The sequence below is a fragment of the Argiope bruennichi genome, chromosome 3 (genome assembly GCF_947563725.1).
Source record: "Argiope bruennichi chromosome 3, qqArgBrue1.1, whole genome shotgun sequence".
Taxonomy (NCBI): Eukaryota; Metazoa; Arthropoda; class Arachnida; order Araneae; family Araneidae; genus Argiope; species Argiope bruennichi.
In genome coordinates this window covers 91,586,043-91,608,041 of record NC_079153.1, presented here as the reverse complement: position 1 = coordinate 91,608,041, position 21,999 = coordinate 91,586,043, and the positions used below count along the sequence as shown (strand labels likewise).

Here is a 21,999-nt window from a genome sequence, read left to right as displayed (position 1 = left end):
TAAATTTTGAATGCTTGTTTTGCATTTAATTTATTTATTCAACTAGATTTTATCTATATTCATTTCAAGTTTTAATTTTATGTTTCATATTTGCTTCTAAATATATTTGGTTCTGCGTCTTCTTATTCCATTATATCTCTTCACTGAAAATACTTAGTTCCACAGTAATTTTTTTTCAAACCATTACAAACAAAATTGAAAACTACAAAGAATGAACTCATGCGTATGCAGATAATGACTTCATTTCAATACCGCAATGGTACCTTGCCCTAATCTGAACCAAAACAATTATCTTTTCTAAAATTTTTTTTTGAAGAAGTCGATGACTGACGTATTGAGATAATGAATACCAACGAACATCATACTTAAACAAATATTTCCTTATTTACTTTATAAATATTTATTTTAATTATTACTTTGATTTTATGTAAATCAGATGATTGACATTGATAATACGCAACTTTCACAATGTCAGTTTTGAACAGAATGAAACAACTAAACACTTCCAACGTTTGTTTGTTGACGAAAGTTAGATTACCTCACCGTCAGTCACACTGCTCTTGTTTAGTCTTGCTCAAAAATAAATTTATGAGCTAAATCGATTGAGTTTTGCACTGCTTGAATAATTTGGGAGGTAATTTAACTGTGAAGGTGAAGATTATTCATTGTTCTGGAATCTATTTGTTGCGTAAAAGCAAAAAATATGTTGTGACGATTGATTGTTAATATCGTTTCTGGCGTCTTTGAAATTGTTTTAATTTTAACTAGGAAATGGAAGGGAGAAAAAGGAGTGTAAGTATAGATATTTTTTTTTTGTTATTCCTAAGTTAATGTAAAACATTGTATGAATTGATGAATTTTTTTATATATTTCTTTTGTATTTAAAAATAGTATCTTCAATTTTTTGAAAAATTTCCTTATTTAGGTTGCATTTGAACTGGGAAATGTAATTGTGACGCTTGTAGGACCCATGAAGGACGAGGCTTCGTTTGTGGGGAAGCTGATGATTGTTGAAGAAGTAATCATTATTATATTTTTATTTATGTTTGTGATTCAAATAGAGATAATGTTGCAAAAAGATATCAATTTATATTTGAAGTAACCCTTGAACTTAAGTTTTATTAATTGTAAAAAGAAATTTTTATACCCAAATTTATACTTAATCTTATAATTTTTTTTCATAAATTCGATAAATAGCTTATTTATATATTATTGGTTGGTAAAGTTTAATTAAGAAGTTAATTGACTGCATTAAAGGTCATGTAAGAATTGCTAATTTAAAAAGATGCAGCTTACTTTTGTTAAAGAATGAAAAATTTTGCATCTGTACATCGATTTCTTAATTTTTCTATTTATTTCCTAAATTCAAGTTTTACCACAACAAATTCCAATGGATTGTCAAAAACAGACTAATGTAGTAATAATCATTAACATAATATGTACTTGTCCATTCTGTTATTCATAAAAATATTTGTCAGACTGGAACTTTGGAAGAAAATTTTATAAGCAGTTTATTCAATGAATTAAAGATAATCCCTAATAGTATTAAAGGATATAATTTCATAAGTGTTAGTATAAATATGAAATAGAGAATTTTGGTGCTAAAGTGTCAAGAATGTGAACAACTTCAAAATAAAGAAAAAGATAAATCATAATATGCATTTTCAGTGCTTACTTTAAAAAAAATAACAGAAATCTAATCTTTTTAATAAATCATTTAAATTTTCTTCTAATTCTTCTGATTTAAATAATTTTAATTAATTGTAGACCATGTTAGCTTAATATTTCAGTTCTCCATTTAAACTAGATAATTTTGATACAAATTGAAAGTTTATTTCATTTTAAATCACTGGAAAATAAGACTAATCTTCCATTTCAATTGCTTATAAAGTTGGAAGGAATTTCGTTTAAGCTATTTCAATTAACAAATTTCTCTTGAGTGATAAATAAGCCACAATACTGATATTGTAATCTGAACAAGCCAAGTTATTGATAGCAAAATTAATGCCGATTATTGCCATAGTGATAGATATTTATTGTTGAATTTATTTTGTTAAAACCACAAAGTTATTATCCATAATGGAGATAATGGTTTTGTAGCTAAAAATCCTTAATTGATATCACACACAAATAAATGTGATTACTTGTTCTAGAATTTGTTTTAAATATTAAAAATGCTCGTTGACTATTTTAGAATACACAATCATTGAATGCATGAATTATTCTATATATTTTCTATATTTCAAGAATAAAGATTCTTTATTTTCATTCCATCTTAAAGTTGTTAAATTTCTGCTTCTAGATGAAAATAGTAAGATGTTTTTTTTTTTTTTTTAAATTTATTAAATTACTCAATACCCGTGCTAGATACTGATTCATGATTTCCATGCCAAAACTTGATATCAGCCTTCTAGTTCTTTACATTTGAAGCGTATGATTCTGACCTATTTTTTTTTTTTAAATCTCACTTAGCAGTGATGTAGTGCACATTTTGGCTCATTAACATATTATTTGTAATCAGTAGGGAATTTAGACATGTGCTGATACAGTAAGACAAGAGTAACATTAAAAAAAAGTTACACAAGGCTTTAAAATAAGAATAGTTTATCAGTATTTGTATTTTTGTATTCATAATAAATAGTCTTTATGCTTATAGAATCTGCTTTGTATTACTCATAATCCCATCCTTGCCATTTGACCAATAAATATATGTAATAAAATATATCCAAACTATTTTGTACCTTTATATGTAAGATAATTTTTATATCAATAATAATAATAATAATTAAAAAACATTAATGTATTTTTGTATGTGTTTTAGAATCATGGGCCTGACATAGAATGGCATCCTTTAAGGTTGAAAGCTGATGAAAGTCAAACTAATAGTCCTGAACTTGAAACTTTAGACTGGGAAGATGTATCATCCTCTGTAGGATATAAGGCAAATCATGACGAAAGTATTGGTATAAGACTTCCTTTAGACTATTAAATATCAAAGATTTGTTCTAAAATTATTTATTTTGACTTTAAATAAATTTATAAGCTTATTGACTTTTCTATTTATGTGCGAATATTCTTTGTTTCATTTTATATTTGTGATATTTTGCATTGCTCTTTGTCAGTGTCAGTATAGCAGAGTTCATAGCCAATATAGCAACTCAAACCAACATTTTTTTTTTATATTAGCCACCAATTAATTTTTTTGGCATTCTTTGCCAATTGCCAATTCTTTGAGAATTATTTAACTAATCTTATAAAATATTGAAAGGGGTGATTTTGGCTGTTTTTCTGATCAGTTTTTAAAATAATTACTATATTTTGCTAATCTATTTTTTAAAAATATTTTGTGATAGTATATTCATTCATTTTTATATGTATATAATTAATCTTAAAATATGAATTATATGATTAAACTCTTTTCTAATTGTGACAAAGCATAAAATTATGCGCAATATTATATATAAACTATTTATTTAAAATAAAATATCTCTATTTAGAATTTAAAATTTACTATTGTTAGTTTATAACTGCTACAGAAAATGAAGAATAGACAGTGTTTAATTACATTTCAGTACAGAAAGGATAAAATTTATATTAATACAAAAACTTTCAAGGAATTCGTTATAGTTAACAACTCAAGTCAGAAATGTTTAGAAAATTAAAGGCTGCATACCACTGTGATATTGTATATTCTTTAGATGTTGAAGTTATAGAGAGCTTCATGAAATTATATTATTCATTTTTAACATGAAGAATTATTAAGTAGAATATCAATTATTCTGGCTTAAAAACTATATAATTAAAAAAAATATATATAAGATTAATTTTATTATATTCTGGACTCTTAATAATTTGACACACTTCATACATCTCTTTTTACTGTCAGTTTGTGTGTCATTGATTATGAAAAAAGAATGTGAACTAAAGTGCGTTTTGAAAATACTATTGATTTATGTGATTGAATGTTTGATTTGAATGTTATAATTTTATATAAATATGAGGAGTTTGATTAAATAAAAGCAATTTGTTACTTCAAAATTTGTCCTGTTTTGTATAAATAATTACTAATGAGGATATAAATAATAACATAATTATGGGAGTACTAGATGGCTTGCATGAACATCTTTTTTGGGATGGAGAATGCCATAAAAATTATTATTGCATTTATTTACATGTTATAAATATGATAAAAGATGAAAAAAGTGTTCACTCTTAATCCTCTCGCTGTATATCCCGCAATTTCCATGGGCAACGTAAAAGTATCAAAAATTGTGCAGCTCGCGATTTCCACGGGGATGCATTTTTCCGTCTATTTAGCAGTGCAACCTGCTGTTTTCCAGTTCATGGTTTCCTTTTGGCTTTTCTGGTTTCATTCAGATCTGGGTTAACAAATAGCATTAGTTGTCCATGGTTATGTAAAATATACAAGCATGTTTTGCAGCATTTTGCTGGCTCTTTTCAAAGCTGAAACATGTCTGCCGGGAAACGTTTCCCAATTTTTGAATCTATTTTGATAAAAGTATGGATTTATTGTTTATGATTTATTTAAAAATCTTGTATCATATCTTTGGATGTTAATCTTTTATTTTTAAAAATAAAAGCATTGTATGATGTTAGTATTTAAAAATTTTTTAATAAAAATGTTTATTTTTCAGATGCAGTTGAAATTAAATCTATTAAAATGCCCAATGTCATAAAGTTTGACATTGCTGATTTAAAGTCTTATAAAAGAACTGATCTATCTGAAGAACATAAGACAATTATAACATTTTTGCTGAAAGATGGTACAAATATTCCTTCTTTTCAATTTGATGTATGTGACTTTGGAAAATTCTGTGCTGCCCTTGATAATTATGTAAATTTTAAAAGGTAATTTTCGTGAACAGATATTTTGTTTCTGTCTTTTTAAATTGTATTTTTCAAATAATTCATTCTTTAATTCTCCTTACAAATGTGAGTTTAGTAAATTTCTTTTAATGATTAATAGTATAGTATTATTAGCTAATTAGAATTCATTAAATCTGAAAAGCTGCATATGTATTAAATTTCAAGTTTTTTTAGGTTTGCATATCAGTGGATAAAATTGGCATAAATGCATTAGTCTTTAATAATCTAAAAATAAATTAAAATTTGCTTCTTTTTAGCAGTCTAGTGAAATTTATTTGCTAAAGAAGTTATTCATACTTCTAACCTTGAAGGAATTGGCTGGCTTGTTTTGAGAATTAATGTAAAGAGTTTAAACTTATAAGTTTTATATCTTTTAAATATGTTTATGTTCTTCAATTAATTTATGTTAAAAAATTATTATTTATAAAATTCATATATATTATCATATATATATTTCAAAAAAGTTTATGTAACATGTTTGAAAATATATGGTCTTCTAAAATGGTCTTCATGATGGTCTTTCTAAAAATAATGTATCTTGATGAATTATATTTTATTAAGAATTTTATTTAATTGTATAATTTCAATTGGAAATATATTTATTATGCAAATAAGTTTATGGCATTTAATCGACAGAGTGCAATAATTCATCTATTACTTTCGTACTTATAAATTTACTTGTTGTAAACATGAAATGTTAAGTTCATTATATACTTTGATGAATTTAGCACCAAATAACGCAATTTTTCAAATTATAAATATATTTTAAAAACTGTATTGTTGGATGCATTTAAAACTGTGTTTAAAATTTATATTTGATTGTCTGTTATTACCATTTTTGTATTCAAATAATTAGAAAACTTATCCTATTTAGGCAAAAATGTTTTTATTTCAACTATTGATTCTCTATTGACTGAACTTTATTAACAAATTTAATTTGACATTTATCATTATCATTTAATTTGATTATGTATTATTACTTTATAATTTAATTTGATATATTTTTTTCACAGATCCAAAAAGGAAAGCAATTTGTACTTAACTATTGATCCTAAAGTTGAAGCCCTTGAAAAATCTTTTAGTGAATTGGATTTATTTACAGATAGTAAATCTCACATTATTACAGTAATTATTATTTTCTTTATTTATTATTAAATTGTATTTAATATGATTAACATTTATAGTTATGAATAAAAAAAATAAAGGTTTATTGAAATTTTTGTTACAGTAAGAAATAATAAAATTGGTTAAAGTAAATGTCCTGAAAATATTTATTTTACCATCCTAATTTTAGTATTCACAGTTCCTAGTATATTGCTGTAAGAAATTCATGCTGTTTCTTCAGTAATTTAAAAGCAATTTAAAAATGAAATAAGGTGAAACTTTTATTTTAAATATCATTCCTTAAAATAATTTCAGTACATATATTTTATATATAATTTGTGTTTGTTTATATTTGTAATATATATCTTGATTGCCATTGAATGTTTTTTTTTTCAGTATTTAGCTAAAAAAAAATAAGAATTGCTCAATAATTTACCAATTCAAATGATACTTTGAAAAGTGTCATTTTTGCATTTTATTTCAATTGATAAGTGAAATTAAATATAGATTTGTGTGACTTATCTTAATGGGAAATTTATTACTGCATTGAAGAATAGGCGTGTAAGAGATAGAATAACTTATTTTTTTAAAAGAAATTTCCTTATTGGATTACTCTGTATGCCATGTAATTAGGATTCCTATTAGCTACAAAATACTGAGCAGATATTTTTTTCTGGGCAGGGGGAAATGCAATTAAGATGTTTGTTGTATTTCATTGCCTTGTTTGTGATTATTTTATATTATTGTTAACTAAATTTGTATTTTTTTTTTTTTTTTTTTGCATTGCCTTGTAGTTGTATAAAAGGGAGAAAAAAACATTTTGCAACATGAACGTTTTGATTATGTGATGATATACTAGTAATCATTTAAGAATAAAATAGTTTATATTTCATTATTATTCGTTTTCTGAATTATAATGCATAAGCAATGTTATTTTTTATCATATATTTCATACTAGTTGCTGTGTGGTAATTAATAAGAAAGTCTTTATATTCTTTCCTGCATATTTTATGTATTCATCTTATTTTAAATTAAAACCTGATTAGTTTAGCATATTTATTTAATGGCAAATATGGCAATATATAAAAATAAATTATTAGAATATCCATATATTAGTCTAGTTAGAGATATAATATCAATAGTTTTTGTTTATAATTTATATAATTATATTGTATTGAATAGAAACTGTTTATATGTTAGGATAAGTATAAACCATTGCTGGTGCTATTTTTTCAGAATTTGAGAGTTGATTTTATAAATATTTTATGCACAAATATTGCAATATTTCATGCTATATAATTATAATTTTCTGTATTAATCAACATTTTTTTAACGTTTAAAATTTTACAAGTGTTAGCGAAATTATAGTTTTCAATATTTGCTGTAGAACATTTTAAGTTTATTCTCCGATTGAGTTTCTGAGCTTCCATATTAATTTCTTGAATGCCCCTTTGTTAGGTTCTGTTAAATGTTTAAGGTAGTGTAAAAAAACTTGCCTGTCAAAAACTTCTATTAAAGTCTTCCATAAGATTTTATTAATTTGCTACTATTTATAGGTAGTTTCACTTCATTTTTATTAATAAACCAAATATATTCCATTATTTCTTTTTTGTGTAGTAGAACAAATCAATATGCATTCCCAAATTCTTAAACAATTTTCAATTGGTTCATTCCTAAATAATTTTCAATATACCTACCATTCATTAGTCACATCTTGAAATTAAAGTATTGTCATTTTGAAGGTTTTTATTTATTATTTTTTATTTTTGAGGCATTTTAAGAAATTCAGAAATGTTTGATTTTTGATATTTTACTATATTGGTTTATTATAATTATAGGTTATTAATTTTATACTGATTTTCATTACGATTTTTTTCAAATTTTTTTAAGCGTAATTTAAAAGAAATTGCTCATGTCTTTGCTTTAAATTAAGATATGATAAATTTCTGGCCAAATGCTTTAGAGCTGATGTACATCATGAGTGTTGTAGTATATTTTTTTTAATCCTTAAAGGATCATACCTTAAAGGGTATTAAAACTTTCTTTAACAGAAAATCCTTCATGATCCATACAACACAGCTATGGGTGGATTTTCTAAAGTAACAAACTATGTCTTGGATTATATGCTGTACAATGGCAGTGAAGCCGATTCCAAGTTTCCTCAGATTGATATCTCTGAAATGATTCCTGGAAACCATTTACAGCTCAATATTGATCACCAAGAAGAGCCTGGTTATGAGTTGATTACTTGCATAGAGTTGCCTCCTAGACCAGCAGTAAATCGTGAAGAACCTGTTACATTGGAAGAATGGAATTCACATCTAGACGCAGAAGGAAGAATAAAAGAATTTGAGTCATTGAAAGCACGTATTTTTAAAGGGGTAAGAATGCAATTGATTTCTTATAAACGATTACTTAAATGCATAATATTTATGTAAATTAAAACTACCCCCCCCCCCCCAATGTATTTTATTATCAAATGCATTCTGGTCATGATAAATTAAAGTATGGAATGTAAGAGTAGGAATATGGGTATTATTTTCCCATATTCCCATTAATTATACAAACTTGTATAATTAATGAGAGCAATTCATTGTTAATGCTATTATAGTAATATTTTTTGAAGAATTCAGTTAATGACATTTCTAAATTGTTGCCCTTTTGAGCACAAAGATGTTTAGCTGCCATTTTTATTCATTTTGATACACGTTCGTAAATGTTTAATTTGTTTAGTCATATACTTTTTTAATTGATAAATGTTACATCCTATATGTCCTAAAATTAGTCCAATATTATGATGTTTACAGTTTATTGAAATTAATTCAGTTCAATTTCAAATGTTTCTTTTATTGGGAGAAAAATAATTGTTCTTGTACTGAGGACTTCATGTATACTATGTCATATTATTTTTAATCTTTATAGATTCTAGCCTTTCTAGTTTCTTTCAGAAAAATTACTTTTTGAACTTTGAATCATATAAAGGATTTATTTGTTAAATTTTTTTTAAATGACGTTAACTGTCAAAAAATTCTTTACTTATCTTCAAATTGTACTACATTGCTGAAAATAAACAGCTTGCAGATGAATAATAATGGGATTAACTTTTGTAATCTATTTTAAATAGTTTTTATTTTCAGATACAGTTATGTTTATGTGATAAATATCTTTTCTTGCTGAGCTGTTCAGCGTTTAAATCAAACTTATTTTACATCTTTTGTTTTGACTGTCTAATATCTGGATAGGTTAATTTAGACTATATTGCATTTATTTGATAAACAAACCTTTTCCTTTTATTTTTTTCTATTGGGAAGACATACCTTTTCATGCTCTTCTTATTATGCTCTTAGATAAGTCTTCAAAGATACTTTAATGAATATTAAATCAGTACCAGATTAAAGAATTGCAAAATGAAAATAAATTCAAGATGATTTGAAATGTTGGATTCTATCTTTGCATAGATTTTGTTTTTCATCTTAAGTATATTTAAGTTTTTATTAATTGTTTATAACCTGTATATGATATTACTTGTTTTATATCTGATCCATCAATATCCATTGTTTTGAAGAATTCCTATTAAAAAGTAGAATTCTGAAAAATATTATATTCTCTCTATTGTTTTCCAATGCAAAAATTGACATTTTCATGCGCACGATAATTTTTATAACAGTCTCAAAAATATTTTAGACTGCTTAGTGCAGATTTTATTATTTTTTATTAATATTCTAGAGCTTTCTTTACATTTTAAAATTTGAATTGTTTCAGCGACATTTCCTATCAGAATTAATTTATTTATTATTACATACCTCTAATTAAGTCTTTGTATAATGAATCTTTTCAATTAATTTTTGATTTAATTTTATTCTAAACATATTCATGCATAATAAGCTAGATAGCTGAAATTCCATTGAAAATTTTGCAAAATCATTGATAGGAAAAGCTGGTGTCTGTTTTCTAATTATTCAGTTTTAATTTCTTCTATTATTTTTTGTTACATTTTTTTGTGTCAACTTATAGAACTTTAAATTATCTTTTCAGTTCTATGGAACCTATATATTCTTGTTTGATATATGTTTATGTTTTCAGGGCTTAGCTAATAATATTCGCAAAGAAGCATGGAAGTATCTTTTGAATGTCTTTCGCCCTGATGTGACAAATAAAGAGAAAGCTGTAATCCAGAATAAAAATAGGTAAGATATTGTATTTTATCTTATCTTAAAGTTTTAATTTATTTCTTGCTAATATTTTATTTGGTACTAATAACTAATGTATTAATTTCTACAAAGAACATTTAAATCTACTTGATAACTTTTACACGACTTTTTTTTATCGTGGTTGTTGTGCTAATTTTATTATTCAAACTTGTTACCATATTTAAAAAATTGTATCATTTTTTATTTGTATTTAATTATTTATATTTTAAGTTATAATTAATAATTTGTATTAAAATTATTAATCAATAATTTGTATTTTCTTCTTATATATATTTCATAGAATATCATAAAAAAGTATTGTGATGTAGCAGTATTACTTACAAAATAAATATCTGATGACATTTTGCTATTAATTGTGGAAAGATAATTATCATAAATGGTAGAAACAAGACCTTGTCTATCATGTTTTGTTTTAATAATTTAAATAAAAAATAGTGAAATTTAGTAAAATCTCCATTCCTCCCCTCCCCCACCCCTTCTGCCTTTCTACTTTTCTGCTAGCCCTGTATCTCATTTTTAATTGAAAGAATCTTTTTGGTGTCAGTTCGAAGTTCTGATAACTTTTGTAAAGTTAATAATTAACTTACAGGCAAATTAAATAAAAATGCTTTAATAGCAGACTTTCATTACTCAAAAATATTTTTGTTCCAGTTTTCGTTTTTGACTTATCCTTTAAGAAATTATAAAGTGTTAAATTTTAAAAAGAATTTTTTTTTTGTCTATATACATTTAAAATATTCCTTGTTAATGGTAACTGTTCTTTTCTTTCTAGTGAAAGTTATTTTCAGATGAAGTTACAGTGGAAGAGTTTTACTCCTGATCAAGAATCCAGATTTTCAGCTTTAAGAGACAGAAAAAGCCTAATTGGTAAAATATCCATATTTATTTTTATTTCTGAAACTGGCATCATTTTACTCATTTAAATCTTTCTGAAAGTAAAGTTGAAAATTGAATTTTGTGATGAATCAGAGAAATTTTTATTGAATAATTCTTTGAGATATTTCTTAAACTTTTAAAATTATTCTGTAGTGAATATAAGATTTTAATGCTTAACAATTCTTTTTTTCTTTCATATTAAAAAAAAAATATGCTTGGCAAGAAGTATTTTTGTATTAATTGAAATTTAATCTCTTTCAATTTATTTTCAAATTTTATAGGAGCTGACAGAAAATAAGAGATGCATGATATATTTAATAGAATAGCTTAAGGCTTCTATAATAGAGTTATATGGCTGTCAAAATTTGAAGCTTAAAAATGTTTTGCTTAAAAGACCAAGAGAAAGACACCAAGCTACATAGAATATTTAATTGAAAATTTTAGCAAGTATTAATCTTGGCGAGCCAGCTGGTTGGCAAGAGCGGCTAGAAACTAATATTAATCACTTATGGTTGCACTCTTTAATTTTCACATTTAAAAACTGTTCATTTTTGTTTTAATCAATAATATTGTGGCTACTTACGAAATGTTGCGAATTTAGCAGTTTAATTTAAAATATGCTTTAAAGTTTGATGGGAAATTTAATTAAAGATTATTCACTGTATTTCATGTATTCAGAACAGTAAATGTCATTCCTATAGTTTTTTTTAAAAATAAAGATCAGCGTGTAAAAACTTTTTTGTATATTAGATTAAAAACTTTTTAATATTGTAATTTGCTGTCAGAGTATACACATCAGTAAAAAATAAGACATGATTTTCATCCAGGCATTGAGCTAAAATGGGAACATTGCTATTTTATTGATTTGTTGCATATGAAACATTTTGCCTTTTATGTATTATTTTGACAGTTGTACTGAGAAATGTGTTTTTATAGGAGGATGAATTTTTAATTGTTTTCTCACATTTTTAGTCGAAAAATATTTTGTTTAGTAAATGCAATACATAGTAAATATTAATATATAAATATATTTTAAATGATTGCACAATTTTTTTTAATATAAGAATTTTTGTTGTTACAGAAAAAGATGTCAGCAGAACAGACAGAACACATCCATTTTTTGAAGGAGAGAACAATGCTAATATTCAAATGCTGCAAGAAATACTTATGACATACTGCATGTATAATTTTGATTTAGGTTAGTTATTTATTTTAAAATATTTTGTACTTTATATGATATGATATGTGAAGGCGACTCTTGGCATGAAACATGAATTATTATAGAGAAGGACATTTTTAAAAAGTTTGATCCCTTTGCCTTTGAGAAAATTTTTCTAACCATATTTCATCAGAAAAATTGTTTTCCAAAAATATGAGAAATAAGATGAAGCAAGAAATAAGAATAATTAAAAATATTTATTTAATTCAAGTAAAATCTTTAAAATTGAGATGATTTCTTAGAAACTGATTTTGCATACAAATGTTGAAAAATGTGAAAAAAGCATGTGTATTAAGGAAATTGTTTCAAAATATATGCATAATATTGTTCTTTTGACTTTGCTTGGGAACGAATGCTGTTATCGAATAGTGTTTGTCAATCGGTTACATTTTGCATATTTTGTAAGGCTTGCATATAGTTATATAATAACTTGCATATAGTTATTTCCTCTCTTGTTGATTAAGAAAGAATGCAAAAATGAAATAGTGAAATAGTATTTAACTTTTTTTTTTTTTTTTGTATTATCATGATGGAACCTCAAAAGTTATATTCTTTATACAGCTAACTCTACATCCTAAATAAGTAGAGAGTTTTTAAAATATTGAGGACCACAGTGACCTGGTGGTAAAATCTGAGCTTCAAGCCCTGAAAGTTTCAAGTTTGAAATCTAAATCCTCTAAAGAATTGTTATTTAAAAGGGCATAATGCATGTTAAATCTGCTGGGATTAGATGTCCTCTCACTGATGTGATATGGATATTGGGAGAATGGGACATCATTTCAGATATTGGCAACAAATCAAAGTTACAATGTTTATCCTAAAATAAGCCCACTAGTTGCTTTGTAATAGGATTTAAATATAGCTGAATTGAATTTAATCTTAAAACTGGATAAATGTTTGAAGTTTTATTATTTTTATTTCTAGGCTACGTTCAAGGAATGAGTGATCTTTTATCACCAATATTAGTTGTAATGCAGGATGAAGTAGATGCCTTTTGGTGTTTTGCTGGATGGTTAAAACTTATTGTGAGTATTGTTCAACAGTTAAATAGCTTGTAATATTTAACTTTTATGGTATGATAGAAATCTACTTTTGCTTATAGGTGTCATCTTCTGTAAATCTTTATTTTCTTTTGTCCTGCAGCAATTCAAAGACTTATAGATTTTGGTCTTCAGGCATTGATTTTTTATTGTTAAATTTTATATATTGCTTATATTTAAAAATAGTAATGGCAGATCTCTAAGTAGCTGAAAATTCAATTAAGGGATAACTTCAAAAAAAGACTAACAAAACACATGCATTTTTCATGATTTCACATGTTGGAAACCAATTTAACAAAACCTTGGAATCGGTCGTTCAATAAAAGTAAGGATTGAAATATTGCTCATTGCAATATTACTATTGTAGTATATATTGGAACTCTGTGAATGCCATTCCTATGTTTCTTATACAAAATTTATTAATAATAGCTGTAAAAAAATCACCTTTTAAACAAATGTTATATTTTTCAATAAAAAAAGATATTAGCTCTACCTGAAAATAGAATATTAAAAAAATATTCCATCACTGCATTGATTCCCCTCCCCTTTTTTTTAAATTCATATTTGAATGTTCAAAATATGATTAGCAAAAATTATCAATCTGCTATTCAAAATTGTATTTTCATTGCCTTCCTCATTGAAAGCAGAATTTATCTTCTAAATGAAGCAGCATGCTTACTTATGGATATGATAAAGTTTAGGATTGAAAAACTTTTTTTTTTAATTAGGCTATATTTAATAAAAATTCCTGGACCATTAACATAATAATTAAATAAAACATAATTTTATCAGTTTAAAAATTATAAATATCATCATAATTTGTTCCTTTTTATATCATATCCATTTTTCTTATTACAACTTAAGTTATTCCATATTTTTTTTATTCAACCATTTGCTTCATAAATACATTTTACCCCCTAATTTATGTCCACTAATTATGAAATATCTAAAAGGACTTTGCTAGCTTCAGAGCATATTAAAAGCTGATAAATTCTTTTGTAACTGATTTCCATAATTTGGTAATGGCATTTACATGTAATTGATTTTGGAATCAAACACTGAACCAGTAACTTCTTATTTTTATGATCAAGTATTCAGTTAAATATTTTTTAATTACTAAAAGCAATTGTAATTATCACGAATTTCTTAAGTCCTTGATGGACCGATCTGTATAATGTAATAAAGATAGAAATGGAATTAATTATTTCTTTGTTATATGTTTGAAGGCTATTATTCAAGATGCTCTTGTGAGCATGTTACATGCACAGCACACATTTTGCAAGCAGCTTCAGTGACCTTAATACTTCAATTGAATGTAGAAAAATACTCAATTTTGTCTACTTGACATTCCATTTGAATAGTCTGAAAATCCACACAATGCCATAAAATTAAAGTAATATTCTTTAGTTCTCTTCTTTCTTTTTGGCTGGGTATTAATTTATGCATGCAATTATAAAAAGAAATTTCGCAAGTTATTACTTAACTCAAAATAAAATTGTACAAAATAATTTTCTTGTGTACTTTAAATAATAATAATAATTTTTTTTTTCTAGGGGTCAAATTTTGAATTAGAGCAACAAGGTATGAAAAATCAATTACAAGATTTGCATAGATTGCTACACTTTGTTGATTCTCAGCTCTGCAGTTATTTAGGTAAATGACATTTTATATATTTGCTTATCTAGAAGAAAACAGTGTAAGAAATATAAATAGTAATGGTCTTCATAAAGATGTATAATCATATTTGAGAGACTATTACATTTCTATAAATTGATTGTTTTATACCTTTTCTGAAATGAGGTTTGCTCTATAATAATTCTAATCATGACATTTTCAAGTGTTTTTTACGTATTGCATTTAGAGACCTATCTTTATTTATCAGCTTGTTTACATTTTCAATTTATTATTATTTTTTTTATGTTTTTATATCTATCCTGCTTCGCTATTTTTTTTGTACCTGATTTTGTCACTTACATTATTATGTATTAATTTTGATGCTATTGATTATTTTGAATTGAAAGTTATGTTTTAATTTCCAGTTATTGGAAATTAAAGATATATAAGAATTTTGTAGATATATAAATTATATTAAAATCTATAATACTTAGGAGATAAAAAAGAGTGTAGGGCTTAAAATTATAAATTATTGCTAAAACATACAATCTGAGAGTAACATAATACTGTCAGCAGATTGCATTAAACAACATGCATTAAGTAAAAATCCTCATAAACACTCCGTCTTAAAATAGTATCTGTGTTGCTTTCGAATGGGACAAAAGCATAGGTATAGATCTCTCTCCAAATTGTGCTAAACAGTAGAAAATTTGCCAAATATTAACTAATACAATTTATTCCTTTACAAAATTATACTTCGTTAATTGTACCATATTAGTTTAACCCTAAACTAAGCCTCTTAAATACTCTTACAGCACAGATTATGTAATAATTTATTATTTTAAGCCTTTTCATGAAATTAAAAGCATCTTACTTACCCATGATTGGTAGAAGGGAAATGCCCCAAAACACCTCATGATATTCAAATTATGTGTACATTTGGATTTAAAAACAAACAAACAGTGTATTCATTTTCATTTGCAAAATTAGTCAGTGGTTCCTGGACCCTCAGAAACACAGGGTAGGATGGGGGGCTTGTGAACTTTTTGTTTTACAAGTCCCTAGGACCAGCCCTTCCTTCTTTCCCCACTCATAAAATTCATCCATGAATCATCTATGTTATAGAATAATTAATGAAATTTCTTTTGCAACTTATTTTCAACACATTCTGGTTGGCTATATTAGGAAAATGTCGATTCAATAACTTCCGTTTTTTTAACAATAGAACTGTGCATTATTTAATAATAGAATTTTCATTTGTTATTTTTTTGACATACTGGTTATAAAGAGTTGTGCTAATCAAACTATTACTTCAGATTGGAAATTATTATTATTATTACTTTTTTTTTTATTGCAGAGAAACATGATTCTGGTAACATGTATTTTGCATTCCGCTGGCTGCTTATTCTTTTCAAGAGAGATTTTAAGTTCATGGAAATCATGCGATTGTGGGAGGTAATGTTGCAATAATGTTTGTTGTTTTGTCAATCATATATAATTTTTCCAAATATATTTCAAATAAATTTTTTATACTAATTAACTAATTCAATTAACTTTTTTTTTCAAGATATCTTGATAATAAATATATTTGCATTAAATTAAATTTATAAAATAATTGAATAAATTATTACAGAGAATAATTTATTCAAATTCTTCTCTGACTAAAATAATTTTTGAAAGAAATTTGTTAAAATGTGTTTATAAATTTGATAATTAAAATTCTTATTTGCTAACTAATTTTTTTAATTAACCTATAATTTTTTCTTTAGTTCTACTGATAGTTTGTCAAATTGAAACTAATTTTATACATATAAGCATTATGCCATTTCCTTGCAATAGACATAGCTGATTTTTTTTACTTTTTGAATCTGCTAAGAAATGTTATATTAATTGAATATCATTTTTTATAGATGTGAATTTTATGAACGTCTAAGTAAATTAGTATTTGGGATAATTTTGATGTATTGTGTTATTTTAATGAGACAACTTATGCTTTTCATTGATTAAAAATTAGATTTTGGAAATTATTATTTTTATAGGTATTATGGACTGGATTGCCTTGTAAAAATTTTCATCTATTAATATGTATAGCTATATTAGATTCTGAAAAACTGACAATCATGGAAAATGGTTATGGATTGACAGAAATTTTAAAGGTAATTTTTTTTCTATTTCACTTATTTTTTGTTGAGGGTTAATTTATATATAAAATATGCTAAAAAATTTAACATTTCATACACTGGCTTAAAGAAACACATATATCCAGCCATCTCTTTTAAAAAGTTCAAATTGATTTACATATATCTCTGCAAATATTTGACAGCTGAGCATTTAGTGTATAGAATTATTTTATTCAGTTTAACAGATAAGTAACTACCCCTAATATTTCCAGAAATTTTATTTGTTTTTCAATATGAAAGAGACTTAAATTAAGCATGTTTTATCTTGAAATTTCATGCTATATTAGTAAGACTGTAAAGACTGAACATTTCTTTGGCATTAAATCTTCCAAATGGTTTTGTAAATTCTGAGGCACTCTTCCATTTGTCAACAAAGGGCAATCTCTACTTTTGAATCATCAGATGAGTCAATCAACTACTCATCTTTCTAGAGCATACCATGCTTATTCTATAGAATTTTAAGTTTTATGGAAATATTTTCCTTGTCATATACTTCATGCGCTACTCTCAAATTCAGTTTCCAAGATGAATGTGTTATTATCCATTAAAAGGAGTATTACTTCAGAAAAGGAATATTACAAATCTACATGCAGGATTATTCATGTCGAAGTTGTTAAATTCGCCATATTACAATTTTCCCATATTACATTTTCTTTATTTAAAGATATGCCATTAATTGATTCCAGACAGAATCTTGACTCATCTGTGGACATAAATGCCTTCCATGCTATTTAAATGCAGTTTTTTTTCTTTGAGTTAATTTATCTCCAACAAAAGGTCTGCATGCTTATGAACCATATTGATAATAGTAGTTTCATAGATTTTCTGACAAGACTTATGGTACATTATTAATCAACATTATTGCATAAATAATAACCCTGAAAGTCATGAGCAATAAGGCAGATATGATTATAGAAAATAATGCAGTGTCAAAAACAAACTTTTGTGATCCTTAAAATATTCAAAGGACTTGCTATCTGAACATGCTCATTCATTGTGGTATTACTTATTACTTATGCTGTCTGAACATGCTCATTCATTGTGGTATTACTTATTACTTATGCTGTCTGAACTTATTCGTACATTTAAATTCCAGTCAACTTGTGCCATATTATTTATCAGGCATATAATTATCATTCTTTTGTTCAATTTTCTGGGATAGCTTTCCCTCCCTCTCTCATGTAGTGGTTGCTTTTTGTGTTTGCAACCCCTTGTTTTATTGTAAGAATACCTTGTTTCTTTTGATACTTAAGTGTATCAAGGAATTTTTAATTATATCATATACTGTGGATCTTGACTAATTTGAACATTTTAAAATCAAATTTGATGTAAATTTGAATTTTTTTTTTTTTTTTTTTGTCCCTTGGAATTTTTTTTTTGACACAGTATGAAAATATTGTTTATGATATAAATTCATTTTGGTTAATTTGAAGTTATTAATAAAAATTGGGCGAACAAAAAAGGCCAAGGAATTGTTTTTCTAAGTTAGATACGACCATATTTTGTAACCCCTTTGTTTGTAGATGAGTAATTTTTTATGGCCTTTATTTTACTTGAGGATTTTATTGGTACATAAGGTAATCAATCAAACAGTAAAAAATGTTGACTTAAATAGTCCCAAGAAATATTTTTAATATTTTTTTTATTTTGAAGTTATATTGTTCAGTTATTTTTTGTCTGTATTACTGTTTATTAAAATTATTTAAATTATGTAAGTTTATTTAGTTATAATTAATATTCAATATTTATTAAAACTGCTCACAGTTTATTACTAGTCATTTGAAGCTACTAGCTGAGTAGCTGAAGATATTGGTTATATCTGATTTCGTATAAATAATTTAGATATAATTTCTTGTCCATGTCAAACGGTCAGACATTAAAGCCATTTTATTTTAATTCCATTAGAAATGTAAATGACCCATTCATCTAATAATTTTACCAGTATTGTCACTTTTTTTTTTTTTTTGTCTTCTTCACTAAGCAGATATTAAACAAAATCCTTCTTCTTTAGCTTTTAACAATGGAAGAAAATCATGTGATTAAATATTTGATGAAACAATGAATTTCAAGGCAACAATGTAATGCATTGTTGGAAATTAGGCAAAATACATATTTTTTAAAATGACAATATTCAAGAAAAATTTGTAAAATTATTAAACTGGTACCATTAAAAAAATGATTTAAATTTTGAAATAGTGTAAAATTCAGTTTTGTGTAGTTATATTTTTGCAAAAAATTGCTGAAAAACACTGAAATACAGCTTAATTTATAATTAAATTTCAAGAAATTTTCTCCAGTGTATACATTACTACATACTTAGCGATATTTGCACCAAATTTCGTAGTTGTGGGCCTAACAATCTGCCCTGTAGAGCACTACCAACACACACACACACACACACTTTTATTAGATGAGTAGTAGAGATGAGTCATTTATTAAGACTGTTTTAAATGAAAAAAAAGGATTAAAGTTTATTATTTTTATCTAATTGTATTTATTTTTAAACCTATATTTTCTTGTATTGATTTTTTATTGTTACTGTGCCAACTTTGAATTAATTTTTATAATGCCAATAAATATGAATGATTTGCTTAGTAACAGAATGGTTAGAATAAAAAAAGCGAGTTTGTTTTGAGTTTTTTAGTGTTAAAAGCAAGACTTTCATTCTATCTTCATATGCAATTCTATTTTGTGCAGAAGTTTTAATTTTGTGACTTTTTTGTAGCATGTCAATGAAATGTCCTACAAAATAAATTTAGAAGAAACACTGTGTAAAGCAGAAGCTATATATCTTCAGATTAAGAACAGCAAATATCGTTCTGATGTAGTTGAAGCAATTCTTGGTCTTGATCCTTTGCCAGTAGAAGAAAAACCTGTTATTAAATCAAAAGATTCACCATCCAGCTGCAAGAATGGTGCTGCAGTTTTTGCCTCAAAAAAGAACTCTGAGGTAAATGAAAGCACTGACACCATTGATGAATATGTTGATCTGGATCAGAACTATCCGACATTGTTCGATCTTCCATACTGAATTTGAAATGTTACGTTTCATGCATAGAGTGCCTATGAACAAGTGCTCAGGAATTTTAATAATGCTCGGTTACTGATCCTGATCTGTGAATATTTTGTATATTTAATTTTTTTGTTGTACATGATTTAAATATTATTGCATCTGCTTTCGTAAAATTAGTGTAAATATTTATAAATGAGGTGAATATTACATATTTTATGAAACAAGTTTTTTTTAAAAAAAATCTTTTAAAGTGCTATTATTAAGCCTCATGAATATGATGGAAAAATGAAGTATTATGTGAAAGAATTTTTTAATTGGTATTCCAAATATGTCCTCTGAAAACAATATTTCAGTTGAACAAGTCTTTCAATATTTGCTGTTTGATAGTAACTTCATTTTTAGTAGATTTGCCTTCACAATTCAAATTAAGGAGGTTCTTGAATATAAGATCCAAAATGGATTTATATATCCTTTATTGATTTAAAAAATGTATCAACACAGGACTTCTTAAGCTTTAGTTTCTGATGAATTTTGGGTTGTGGAAGCATCTATAGCTCTCCAATAATACAGTATTAAAGAGGAAGAAATAATTTTATTGAAGTTTTGCTAATAATCTAAAATGTTTGTTGACTAATTTATGCTTAATTTTTTTTTTTTGCTTTTTTATTTATATGTAGAATATGTCGAAAAAAATGTGTAGTCTGTAGATGGGTGGTGGAATAATTTTTCAAATGAAATATAACAAATGGGGGGGATGCTTAAGAAGCCCTGCTTTTCACATATATCGCAAGTTTGCAACTTTTCTTGTGTAAGAACATGGTTAGTGAATTTAGATGACCTTTTCCTTGGTGTACTTCGTTATACACATTGCAGTTAAAATATTTTACTTGTGTATGAATTACAAAATGCTATTTTACGAGTTGATTTTTCAATGAAAGTTTATGTACAAATTTTATTCATGTAACTTTCTGTTGACAAATAATTAAAAGAGATAAGAAATGTGCAAGTTTACTTTGTAGCAAATTCATGACTACAGAAATGGCATGAATGAAGTTTTTTCTCAGTATGAACTGGACAATGAACATTCAGAGCATGTATTTTTGTATAACTGTTTATCTCATCCATATTTCACATCATTTATCTTAATAGAAATATAAAAGAAGAATCGTAATGCAAAAATATGACATATAAATACCTGACAATAGATTTTACTTTGTTAGAAAATAGCTATCCTCATAAGATCCATATCTCTATATTTATTCAGCATTTTCATATTTAAAAGATTCTAATATTCATTCTTTCAATTTCAAAGACTTTCTTCTAACAAGTTTTTAAGAGAATCTGTTAAAAAAATTGTGGTAATAAAAGATATATCTGTAGTAGTTAAGTCATCAACTTCATAAAAGCTGTATTCTTTATCATATTTTAAATACTCTTACTATTCATGCTAATATACAGAATAATATGGTCTTGTATATGTTAGAATAATTATTTGTTCTATGATATTTGTGTTATGAAAATTTTTAAATTTCAATTACTATAAGATCTTATACATTTTTAAAATTTGAAAAAAGAATTGCTCACATTTAATTTATTTTTATTTTCAAAATAATGTGTTTCATAATTTTTTAATGCCAAAATGGTGATTTTTTTACACCTTTTTGTCTCTTTGTTGTACTTACTATATAAGCTAACTAAATTAAAACAATGTTGAAAAATTATGCATCATGGAGATTTTTAAATTGGTACAATATTCTGAATTTTTAATTATTGATTTAAATATGTGCATGTTTTATAGTTTAAAGAATGAGTATTAAGTGTATTAAAATGGAATGGACAAATTTACTTCAATAGA

At 25.5% G+C, this 21,999-nt stretch overlaps 1 protein-coding gene across 3 annotated transcripts; it reads left to right on the top strand.

Annotated features, from left to right (window-relative positions):
• Window positions 1–505: 505 nt before the first annotated feature.
• Window positions 506–21,973, top strand: LOC129964013 (TBC1 domain family member 15-like). Of its 3 annotated transcripts, none has more exons than XM_056078672.1 (14): window positions 506–792; window positions 926–1,018; window positions 2,822–2,957; window positions 4,656–4,869; window positions 5,901–6,012; window positions 8,043–8,372; window positions 10,075–10,178; window positions 10,975–11,069; window positions 12,160–12,276; window positions 13,222–13,322; window positions 14,891–14,990; window positions 16,309–16,406; window positions 16,991–17,107; window positions 19,857–21,973. In XM_056078672.1, the coding sequence occupies exons 1-14, from the start codon at window positions 772–774 to the stop codon at window positions 20,160–20,162; spliced, it is 1,944 nt and encodes a 647-aa protein (XP_055934647.1). In that variant the 5' UTR covers window positions 506–771; the 3' UTR covers window positions 20,163–21,973. The 3 variants fall into 3 exon arrangements, with proteins under 3 accessions (XP_055934647.1, XP_055934648.1, XP_055934646.1); XM_056078673.1 differs by having other exon boundaries at window positions 2,822–2,963; window positions 8,196–8,372; XM_056078671.1 differs by having other exon boundaries at window positions 2,822–2,963.
• The last annotated feature ends 26 nt before the right edge of the window (window positions 21,974–21,999 follow it).